This window comes from Oncorhynchus keta, chromosome 30, assembly GCF_023373465.1.
Source record: "Oncorhynchus keta strain PuntledgeMale-10-30-2019 chromosome 30, Oket_V2, whole genome shotgun sequence".
NCBI classification, from domain to species: Eukaryota; Metazoa; Chordata; class Actinopteri; order Salmoniformes; family Salmonidae; genus Oncorhynchus; species Oncorhynchus keta.
The window spans coordinates 10,238,451-10,251,182 of record NC_068450.1 but is presented as its reverse complement, the minus strand read 5'-3'; the positions used below and the strand labels follow the sequence as shown (position 1 = coordinate 10,251,182).

At 39.5% G+C, this 12,732-nt stretch overlaps 1 protein-coding gene across 3 annotated transcripts in view; it reads right to left on the bottom strand.

Moving 5' to 3' along the window:
* Window positions 1-1,341: 1,341 nt before the first annotated feature.
* glra1 (glycine receptor, alpha 1) overlaps window positions 1,342-12,732 on the bottom strand; it is a 109,703-nt gene continuing 98,312 nt past the window's right edge. For all 3 annotated transcript variants that reach the window (XM_052487532.1, XM_052487533.1, XM_052487534.1), the window contains one exon: window positions 1,342-5,851. In XM_052487532.1, the coding sequence (XP_052343492.1) occupies window positions 5,558-5,851 (294 nt within the window). In that variant the 3' untranslated portion in view covers window positions 1,342-5,557. The remainder of the gene's footprint in view (window positions 5,852-12,732) is intronic.

Genomic DNA, 12,732 nt, shown 5'->3' with positions numbered 1-12,732 from the left:
TTTCACCTGGGTAACAGATATTTGAGCTGGGTAACAGATCTTTGAGCTGGGTAACAGATATTTGAGCTGGGTAACAGATCTTTGAGCTGGGTAACAGATCTTTGAGCTGGGTAACAGATCTTTCACCTGGGTAACAGATCTTTGAGCTGGGTAACAGATCTTTCACCTGGGTAACAGATCTTTGAGCTGGGTAACAGATCTTTCACCTGGGTAACAGATCTTTGAGCTGGGTAACAGATCTTTCACCTGGGTAACATATCTTTGAGCTGGGTAACAGATCTTTGAGCTGGGTAACAGATCTTTGAGCTGGGTAACAGATCTTTCACCTGGGTAACAGATCTTTGAGCTGGGTAACAGATCTTTCACCTGGGTAACAGATCTTTGAGCTGGGTAACAGATATTTCACCTGGGTAACAGATCTTTGAGCTGGGTAACAGATCTTTGAGCTGGGTAACAGATATTTGAGCTGGGTAACAGATCTTTGAGCTGGGTAACAGATCTTTGAGCTGGGTAACAGATCTTTCACCTGGGTAACAGATCTTTGAGCTGGGTAACATATATTTGAGCTGGGTAACAGATCTTTGAGCTGGGTAACAGATCTTTGAGCTGGGTAACAGATCTTTGAGCTGGGTAACAGATCTTTGAGCTGGGTAACAGATCTTTGAGCTGGGTAACAGATCTTTGAGCTGGGTAACAGATCTTTGAGCTGGGTAACAGATCTTTGAGCTGGGTAACAGATCTTTGAGCTGGGTAACAGATCTTTCACCTGGGTAACAGATCTTTGAGTTGGGTAACAGATCTTTCACCTGGGTAACAGATCTTTGAGCTGGGTAACAGATCTTTCACCTGGGTAACAGATCTTTGAGCTGGGTAACAGATCTTTGAGCTGGGTAACAGATATTTGAGCTGGGTAACAGATCTTTGAGCTGGGTAACAGATCTTTGAGCTGGGTAACAGATCTTTCACCTGGGTAACAGATCTTTGAGCTGGGTAACAGATATTTGAGCTGGGTAACAGATCTTTGAGCTGGGTAACAGATCTTTGAGCTGGGTAACAGATCTTTGAGCTGGGTAACAGATCTTTGAGCTGGGTAACAGATCTTTGAGCTGGGTAACAGATCTTTGACCTGGGTAACAGATCTTTGAGCTGGGTAACAGATCTTTGAGCTGGGTAACAGATCTTTGAGCTGGGTAACAGATCTTTGAGCTGGGTAACAGATCTTTGAGCTGGGTAACAGATCTTTGAGCTGGGTAACAGATCTTTGAGCTGGGAAAGAGGAAGTAATAGTTTAATAATAACTCAGACCGTCCAACTCTTGACAAAAAAAAGGACACATTTTTGTTCAGAAAACCTTTAATTGTAATTAGAATGACTTATAATGACATATTTCAATAAATATTTAGTTATATACATTTACAGCAGAAATTGTACATTCCTTTTTTCTTCAAATTGCTCACATTTTTGTACAAGCCAAAAATATCTGCCATTGTAATTATATTCATGCAAAATATTCAGTGTTTTCACATTTTAATGAAAAATAAAAAGGATTTGCTGAACTTTTTTCCTTCTTCTGAAGTGCACTCTTGGATTATTATCATAACTGTAATTAGCAAATTAAGATGTGCACTTTGTGCCAATACACAATATTTAAGCAAGTAAAACTAAATTAAGGCCATTCCAACTTGTGCTAAAAAATAATAAAAATACCTAAATAAAAAAAGTTTCAATTTTTGTGTACAGTTCAGTTCATGACTGGTTATTTGTGTCCATCTCTATCACTGGGTGGTGAGTGCATCACCACAACCAGGGCATCTGATATATCAAAAATACAATAAACAGAACCAAACAACTGTTGCAATTATTAACAAATCATAACATGCTAGTTGAATTTCATACTTTTAAAATGTTCATATTGCTCTGTCCTATATGCCAAATATTATATGAACTTCCTTCCATTGTCAATAATATTTGACATTATGATAGGTCAGGTTGATATGAAGGGTAGGAAGTCCTGTCTGTTCAATGGAGTTTTCCCCATCAGTGAACATTCTAACCACTTCCATACTTTGAACATTGAATTGCTGAGTAATTAAGTTAAACATACAATTCTTGTTGTAGAATGTGTCAGTGTTCTAGAATACGTTAGACCTTGTTGACGTTGTCTATTCAGAGCAGTAAGTGTCATTTCCATCTTGAATAACATAATATACAAAGTAAGCCTTGTCCGAGCCCCTGCCCCTTGTCCCGTAGGGCAGGAGCCTATCAGGGTCAGGGGAAATTCCAGAAATTCAATTCCAATTCAATTCCTTCTTCCATATTCATGTCCCATGTATTCAATTCAAATTCCAGGACAATCCTCAATTGAATTAAAATTCAATTTAAATTGGAATTGACCCCAACCCTGGAGCCTATCTCCTGTTTCTGTAGCATGAGGCAGCTTGATGTACAAGTACACACCCTGGACAGAGCGCTAGTAATAATGCACCTTAATAAGCAATTGCAGTGATCCTTCACATGGTCAGGGCATAGAGTTCAATCCATAACTATTGAATGGATGAGTGAATATCATGGTGGTTGAGTGGAGATACATGATATGACGAGTTCAGAGTTTGTTGCATATTCAACATTGGATAGCATCTTATTTAATGGATAGTTTTGTCTGAGGAAGTCAAAACTGAGGAAAGATTCATGGTCAAAATCTGTGCTGAAATATTGTGGCCAAAACGAATAACTATCAAATCTTTTGTCACTTTCAAAACATATGATTACTGTGCTGATATTTTAACCAATACGTTTGAACCCCCTTTAAGCAATGAACTTTTATAAATGCATAGTTTTGGGTAAAGCATAATGTTATACATGTTGAAAGTTAATTTGCTGGGATAAAACAAAACTAATAGAAAAAGAATAGCCCTTCAAATCAATTTACCCCATCGACTGTGTCGGTGACAACACACATCAATATGTTTTTGACAAATACTGCCTCAACTCGAAGGTATGAATTACCTGGAAGATAATATACATTTTAAGAAATAGTTGACCGAATTTTTAAACATGGTTCCTAATCTCTTGTGCAAGTCCATCAAGCCTTAAACATCAAACCACCTCAAACTATCATGAAACACATTCGAAAATCTGTGACCTGTTAAAGTATTGGATTACACTTTTCAAGAAGAAGAAGAAAACAGGGATGAAGAAGCAGAGAACGTTTCATATCAAAATATATAATATTGTTAATTGAATAGCATCATATTACCACAAAAATAAATGGAAGCACTTTATCCACACACTGGAAAGTCAATGGAAAGAACTGAATCAATTTAAGTTACGACAACAAAACGTAAACAATATCCTGAACCAGTGCATAATATCTGTTGTGAAGGTGTTCTGGCATCTTTCCCCTTATGTCGTCATATTCAAAACCGAACCAGGAAGGCAATGATCATAGGTTAACAAAATACTTATTTGGTTTGGAATAAAGTAAAGGAAAATAACATTTGGCAATGAAGTTAAATGTAAAAAACTCACTCGACAAGTGTTTATTTCCACTGTGTCCGCGTCTCCCATCCATGACAATGTGTCGCAGGCCATATTTCCTGTGGTAGCAGTAGTGTAGTTTTTATTTCTGGGGCTTGGTGACAGCACTTTAGGCTAGCTAAACAATGTCCCAGAGGTGGGGCTACAGAGAGCAAAGAGTCTTAAATATGCAATATGAAAAACCACTGTAGCTTGGCCTGCTTGTAATTGAATGTGAATGTGTTTAGAATCATGGGCCTAGGAGGAGGGTGAATAGTTTACATTATGCTTGGGGATGTAGATATGAAGGCCTTGTGTATGTATGTATGTATGTATGTATGTATGTATGTATGTATGTATGTATGTATGTATGTATGTATGTATGTATGTATGTATGTATGTATGTATGTATGTATGTATGTATGTATGTATGTATGTATGTGTCCACCAATGGAAATATGAGCACTGTGATTTGTAATATCTGAGATTAAAAGCCTTGATGTCACACAAGTTCAAACCGATTCATGATAATGTTTTGTAAATGGTAAAGCTAATAAAAAAATAATTGCATATATTAATTATTGCATAGAAAAGCTTGGTGAGAAGTAATGGATTTCAGCATCTTAAATCAAGCCTCTTGAATAAATGAATCAGTTACACAGAATCCTGTAGTTGTGTGAACTATAAAATGTACTATATGGTACACCAATGAGAACATGGTGTTAATCATTGCTGTTAAAGTAGCAAACGTTTTTCCATGATTTTGAGTGAATATCTTTAGGCATATTTTGAAAATGATTATAATAACACGTTTTTTTTTTAAAGCTACATTATTAATGTGGGTATATGTATCAAGGGTAATAATCGTTAAGGTACAGTAGGTGTTTTCTTGTTAAATCTTAACTCACTACATTTTTCCTCCATCGACCTGCCGGGTATCTTACTGTACCTGGGCAATAAACAATGAGCTTACGAAAAGAACTAAACAAATGTTAACAGTATAGCTTCAATGAAATGAGCAGGAAGAATCAGGATTTTTGTAATGCTTTTCCTCTCTAGATTTACTCTTAATTAATCATATTTTGATTGAAGTACCAAATCCTTAAAATAGCACATGCATAAATAAATTAAGAAATGCAACAATGACGATATGTGAATGATGGCAAATGTCCCTTTAGAATTAGACTTTAGAGTTCCCAAGAAGAGCTTGAGCTGATTACAGCACCATGATGTATACTGAGCACGTTAATTAAAAAACGATATGCAATTAAGAAATAAAGTTAAGGGCCGACAGAGGAACACGTTTGACCACAGCGGTTAGAAACAATAGAATATTATTTTGACACATCAAGTTTCCTTCATTTAGTTGATAGCAGCATCAAACCACATCTCAGGTTCTGTTGAGGGCTCAGGGAGCGTTTGACAAGTGCTTACAACACACATTGAAGCTAATTGAGATATATAGGACATATGATCCTTGCATCACTTCATTCATGGAATCACTAAATCATCTTAGAACAATCTTAGAATCCTTTTAAAAATCCATCCCTCGTGTTCCATCCAGACGCCTTCCTTTCGAAGAAATAACCGTTTTTTTTTTTAAATGTATGATAGATATATACTATATTACAGTGCTGTATGTTTCACCAAATTCTCCTTCTTAATAATGCAGTATTTTGTCTTCTTCGAGTTGCGAAAAAAAACTAACACTTCTTAGAAGAGAATCTCTCGCTTTTTTTTCTTTTTTTTTAAATTCTCAGTTTATCATAAATTCCAAAGCTCTTGAATGTATCGGTAAAAGTCGTAATATTTACTGATTTATCGTTTTGTAAATATATTGCCACATTCATATATCATGCATTTTACTGCATTGCTATTGCACTGGTCCGGATTATTAGGGAGAAAAGAGGGAGAGAAAGAAAAGAAAAGAACAAATATTGATAAGCGATAGCCACCAAAAGCAAGTGAGCAAGTGAAGAGCGAGGAGTATTGGGGTTTGGGAGCAGGATGGTGTGGTATTGAACTCTCTCTCTTCCCTTGCTTACGTCATCTGGTGTACATCCGTGCTTCGGATGATCTTGTATACGAGCCAGTAGAAAATATTAAAAATGAGGAAGACTAGCGGGAAAGCCACGCGAGAGACCGTGTCGATCCTCTTCGCGCGGCCGATGAAGAGCTTGCGCATCTCTTCCACCGTTTTCTCCTGAGGGCCGGCGGTGGCGGTCGGGGCGTTGTTGTTGTTCCCTTTGATGGCCATGCCATCTTTGGCCTGCAGGCAGGCAGGGCCCATGCCATAGGCGGTGAAGCTGAACCGGCCCTCACCGCCCTCATCCTCCTGTAACACAGCCAAATATTAATTCTGTTAGGAATTAAAAAACCCATTACACATTTGATATCCATGCCTGCTCTCTCTTTGTATACAGTATCTCTTAAAGGCCCACTCCTTATGTTGTAATAACATATGACTTTGATAATCATAGTGGGCCTTCAAGGAAAAGGCTCTGAACAGACTTCGTCATTTGAAATGACATGGTTGTAAAAATCACAGTGGGACTTTAAGTAAAGCAGAGACATATTAATGAACATAATGAGGCACATCATGTTGAGCATTAAATGTCAAAGTCCAACATGATTCACAGCATACTATCTCATTAAGCATTGATATGCATTGTGATGAATATGGATTGCATGGGTGGACAATTCACATGTTTAGCTATGTCATCAGTCAGAGTTATGAGGCAAGGTTAGCATCTTATAAAGGACATGTTATCTCGATATCATACGTACGTACACTACCAGTCAAAAGAACACCAACTCATTCAAGGGTTTTTTCTTTATTTTTTAAAACTATTTTCCACATTGTACAATAATAGTGAAGACATCAAAACTATGAAATAACACATATGGAATCATGTAGTAACCAAAAAAGTCTTAAAATATATGTTATATTTGAGATTCTTCAAATAGCCGCCTTGATGACAGCTTTGCACACTCTTGAAATGCATTTCAATTAACAGGTGTGCCTCAGTTGTGTTGTGACAAGGTAGGGGTGGTATACAGAAGATAGTCCATATTATGTCAAGAACAGCTCAAATAAGCAAAGAGAAACGTCAATCCATCATTACTTTAAAGGCATGAAGGTCAGTCAATGCGGAACATTTCAAGAACTTTTAAAGTTCCTTCAAGTGCCGTCGCAAAATCCATCAAGCGCTATGATGAAACTGGCTCTCATGAGGACCGCCACAGGAATGGAAGACCCAGAGTTACCTCTGCTGCAGAGGATAAATTAATTAGTTACCAGCCTCAGAAATTGCAGCCCAAAAAATGCTTCACAGAGTTCAAGTAACAGACACATCTCAACATCAACTGTTCAGAGGAGACTGTGTGAATCAGGCCTTCATGGTCGAATTGCTGCAAATAAATAACTACTAAAGGAAACCAATAATAAGAAGAGACTTGCTTGGGGCAAGAAACACGAGCAATGGACATTAGTCCTTTGGTCTAGAGTTTGTCCTTTGGTCTAGAGTCCAAATTGGAGAATTTTGGTTCCAACCGCCATGTCTTTGTGAGACGAGGTGTGATGAACGTATGATCTCCGCATGTGTGGTTCCCACCGTGAAGCATGGAGGAGGAAGTGTGATGGTGTGGGGGTGCTTTGCTGGTGACACTGTCTGTGATTTATTTAGAATTAAAGGCACACTTAACCAGCATGGCTACCACATCATTCTGCAGTGATATGCGATCCCATCTGGTTTGTGCTTAGTGGAACTATCATTTGTTTTTCAACAAGACAATTACCTAAAACACACCTTCAGGCTGTGTAAGGGCTATTTGACCAAGAAGGAGAGTGATGGAGTGCTGCATCAGATGACCTGGCCTCCATAATCACCTGACCTCAACCAAATTGAGATGTTTTGGGATGAGTCGGACCGCAGAGCGAAGAAAAAACACAGCCAACAAGTGCTCAGCATATGTGGGAACTCCTTCAAGACGGTTGAAAAAGCATTCCAGGTGAAGCTGGTTGAGAGAATGCCAACAGTGTGCAAAGCTGTCAGCAAGACAAAGGACGGCTATTTGAAGAATCTCAAATATAACATATATTTGTTTAACACTTCTTTCATTACTACGTGATTCCATATGTGTTATTTCAAAGTTTTGATGTCTAGACTATTATACTACAATGTAGAAAATAATAATAAAATAAAAAAACCTTGGATGATTTCATTACAGGTAGCTGGCTAACACAATCCCTTCCTCCACAATACCTCATCACACACACAAACAATCAGGCTCCCTTATCTATCTTTGCTTGGTTTGAAAAATGTAAATGTAATCGTTCAACACCTCCACTGCAAATTCAAATGGACAGGCGCACAGGCAGTGCTAAAATACAACCCTTAGTTTCTGGGTTCCATTTGTAGACACCATATCCTCCTTCTGTCCTTGTCTTATACCTGCTAACGTGTGTTGGGCTGAATGGAGGAACACACACACACACACACACACACACACACACACACACACACACACACACACACACACACACACACACACACACACACACACACACACACACACACACACACACACACACACACACACACACACACACACTCCTTTCTCCCTCATTTTGTATCGTCTCCTTCACTCCCCTGTTTTCCTATAACAGCGTCTGAAACGTCTAATGCTGGCTAGGTTGTGCGTCGACCTTCCCTTGTCCTTCAGCGACACTGGTCCACCATTTGTAAGTAATACAGATGCTCTGCCTCATTCCTCCTGTCGTATGATTAATGTGCTGGCTGGGGGACGTGACGTGGAGCAGTACAGGGAGGGGCGGGGCTGTGGAGGATGGCGTCCTCCCTGCGTCATTGTCTACGTCCCAAAACGGTATCCTACACCCTACATAGTGCACTACCTATGGTCAAAAGTAGAGCACAGTGTAGTGAATAGGATGCCATTGGGGACGCATGTATTTTCACATCGCCCGCCCGGCCGCACAGGACCAGGCTGTCTGACTCATTACCCGGCTCCCTGATTCAACATTCCACCATTAATCCAGTAAACTGGGCAGAGACTCTTATTGTGAAGGGGAGATAAATAATGAGAGATGAATGGGGAGCTAGGCCCTTTGGGTTTGTGGTGGTGAGGGAGACAATGTATGGCCTGGGATGAAAGGAGTATCAGGCTCACTCCTCCTCTCTCCTCCTCCCTCCTTCCCCCCTTCTGTATTTGCAATTACAGAGAGAGGGAGAGAGAGAGAGAGAGAGAGAGAGAGAGAGAGAGAGAGAGAGAGAGAGAGAGAGAGAGAGTGAGAGAGAGAGAGAGAGAGAGAGTGAGAGAGAGAGAGAGAGAGAGAGAGAGAGAGAGAGAGAGAGAGAGAGAGAGAGAGAGAGAGAGAGAGAGAGAGAGAGAGAGAGAGAGAGAGAGAGAGGTGACCGGTTGGTTGGTTGGTGTCTACTGAGACAGAGAGAGAGAGAGAGAGAGAGAGAGAGAGGTGACCGGTTGGTTGGTTGGTTGGTGTCTACTGAGACAGAGAGAGAAGGATCACTTGACTCCTCCATCCATCATGCTATTTGCTCATGATGGATGCTTTTACATCTCTTAGTGTGTGGTGATTAATGGCTGAGATTAAAGGGAACCGTAATGTCAACTAGTTGGTGGTTCCATCTTATGTTTTCTCTGAACAGTTGCCTTTGCATCGGTCGTGGTGTCATGACGCCTTTGAAAATAAAAATACTGATTTGCATAAAGTCGTTTTGGGGAGTGTCACAACTAACTATCATCAACATCTCCTCCAGGAGTTGGTGCCTTGCTGTTCATTTAATGATTTCCCAAAGCAATTTACACCCAATGCCAATACATGACCCTTTTCCAGTTGGATTTTTGTTCCTTTATTAAGATCGTGCCATCAAGCTTTTACTGTGAGGATAGTTATATCCTTCAGTACTAAAAGATCAGGAAATCTGAGAAGAATGTTTAAGTAATGTTAAGGGCTGGTTTCCCGGACATAAAGTCAAATAAAATCAATACCCGGCTCTTCTTCTTTGAACAGGGTTTTTTGTTGTTGTCCAGAACTAGGCTTAATCTGTGTCCATGAAACCAGCCCCAGAGGTTCTATTTAAAAAAAATAAAAAATAAACTAATGACATGTTGGTTTCCTGTTCCTATTGAGAGTAGATGGTTGCATAAAGACTCTGGGTTAGTCTGTGTTAAAGCCCCTCCTTCCATCATGAAGCCATTGACCTGGAATGATTAAACACATCATGATCTGTTTCTTCCTCTCTCTCTCTCTCCTCTCTCTCTCTCTCTCTCTCTGTCTCTCTCTCTCTCTCTCTCTCTCTCTCTCTCTCTCTCTCTCTCTCTCTCTCTCTCTCTCTCTCTCTCTCTCTCTCTCTCTCTCTCTCTCTCTCTCTCTCTCTCTCTCTCTCTCTCTCTCTCTCTCTCTCTCTCTCTCTCTCTCTCTCTCTCTCTCTCTCTCTCTCTCTGTCTCTCGCTCTCTGACTCTCTCTGTCTCTCTCTCGCTCTCTGACTCTCTCTCTCTCTCTCTCTCTGTCTCTCTCTATCTCTCTCTCTCTCTCTCTCTGTCTCTCGCTCTCTGACTCTCTCTGTCTCTCTCTCGCTCTCTCGCTCTCTCTTTCACTCTCTCTATCTCTCTCTCTCTCTCTCTCTGTCTCTCGCTCTCTGACTCTCTCTGTCTCTCTCTCTCTCTCTCTCTCTCTCTCTCTCTCTCTCTCTGTCTCTCTCTCTCTCTCTCTCTGTCTCTCTCTGTCTCTCTCTCTCTCTCTCTCTCTCTCTCTCTCTCTCTCTCTCTCTCTCTCTCTCTCTCTCTCTCTGTCTCTCGCTCTCTCTTTCACTCTCTCTATCTCTCTCTCTCTCTCTCTCTCTCTCTCTCTCTCTCTCTCTCTCTCTGTCTCTCTCTGTCTCTCTCTCTCTCTTTCACTCTCTCGCTCTCTCTTTCACTCTCTCTCTCTTTCACTCTCTCGCTCTCTCTTTCACTCTCTCTCTCTCTCTCTCTCTCACTCTCTCTCTCTCTTTTACTCTCTGACTCTGACTCTCTCTCTCTCTTTCTCTCTCTCTCTCTCTCTCTCTCTCTCTCTCTCTCTCTCCATTTAAGGGTGAACAGTTGATTTTAATTACACATATAGGACCTTTATACTATGCAATATATATTTCAATATAGAATTCAATATATAGGTCAATATATAGCCTACTGTTAACATATCGTACAGAAGTTCAATAACTTTGTTTTTGTTGTATGTATAATGTTGTACTTTGCAAAGAAACAATGAGTACAGGTAATTTTGCCCCGTCTTGTACTGCAGACACTGGCAGAGAGTAGCTTCCACTTATTTACCTAGCTAATCCAGTTTTATGTACCTAGCTAATCCAGTTTTATGTACCTAGCTAATCCTAGCTAATCCAGTTTTATTTACCTAGCTAATCCAGTTTCATGTACCTAGCTAATCCAGTTTTATTTACCTAGCTAATCCAGTTTTATTTACCTAGCTAATCCAGTTTTATGTACCTAGCTAATCCAGTTTTATGTACCTAGCTAATCCAGTTTTATTTACCTAGCTAATCCAGTTTTATGTACCTAGCTAATCCAGTTTTATGTACCTAGCTAATCCAGTTTTATTTACCTAGCTAATCCAGTTTTATGTACCTAGCTAATCCAGTTTTATTTACCTAGCTAATCCAGTTTTATTTACCTAGCTAATCCAGTTTTATGTACCTAGCTAATCCAGTTTTATGTACCTAGCTAATCCAGTTTTATTTACCTAGCTAATCCAGTTTTATGTACCTAGCTAATCCAGTTTTATGTACCTAGCTAATCCAGTTTTATTTACCTAGCTAATCCAGTTTTATGTACCTAGCTAATCCAGTTTTATGTACCTAGCTAATCCAGTTTTATTTACCTAGCTAATCCAGTTTTATGTACCTAGCTAATCCAGTTTTATTTACCTAGCTAATCCAGTTTTATTTACCTAGCTAATCCAGTTTTATTTACCTAGCTAATCCAGTTTTATTTACCTAGCTAATCTAGTTTTATTTACCTAGCTAATCCAGTCTTATTTACCTAGCTAATCCAGTTTTATTTACCTAGCTAATCCAGTTTTATTTACCTAGCTAATCCAGTTTTATTTACCTAGCTAATCCAGTCTTATTTACCTAGCTAATCCAGTCTTATTTACCTAGCTAATCCAGTCTTATTTACCTAGCTAATCCAGTCTTATTTACCTAGCTAATCCAGTCTTATTTACCTAGCTAATCCAGTTTTATTTACCTAGCTAATCCAGTCTTATTTACCTAGCTAATCCAGTTTTATTTACCTAGCTAATCCAGTCTTATTTACCTAGCTAATCCAGTCTCTTATCGCCCGTTGTTCTCAGACATGGTAGTATAATCTCAGAACACACACACCCCCCCCCTGAGACAATCCCGTGGGAAAGATTCCCCTTGAACAGTAGCTAATCAGGCCTAATGAGCTGATTATCCTGGATCAATCAGGAAGTGTGGTCCTTATAAGGCCCTGTCATCGTTAGCCAGCGGAACAGTGTATCTACAGTCTAGGGGTTACATCATGTCACCTAGTTATTAATATATATCAGTTTGGACTACCAGCGCAGAGTGGATGGAGGAAACAGAAGACAGCTGACAGAAAGTAGCTACCATGCACTTAGCTTAGTTGTTTCCGGAACCTAATATTTTAGACTAGAGATTACTTCTTTTTTTTTTTGCTTTTAGTGACTGCGTGGCCTGGGGGCATTGGCTGACTAGCATCACAAATGTGCCACAGACTTCTTTTTTAAAACCATGAGAAAAATCGAATGTGGAGTACAGTATGGAATACATGAATTAAACATGCACTCTCAAAATGTTGTATAATTTCAGACAGTAGTTTTGAAAGTGCTAACGAGCCAAAGGTGGTCCCCGTATTTTGTGTACTACGTCATCAGATTGTGTACTACGTCATCAGATTGTGTACTACATCATCAGATTGTGTACTACATCATCAGATTGTGTACTACATCATCAGATTGTGTACTACATCATCAGATTGTGTACTACGTCATCAGATTGTGTACTACATCATCAGATTGTGTACTACATCATCAGATTGTGTACTACATCATCAGATTGTGTACTACATCATCAGATTGTGTACTACATCATCAGATTGTGTACTACATCATCAGATTGTGTACTACGTCATCA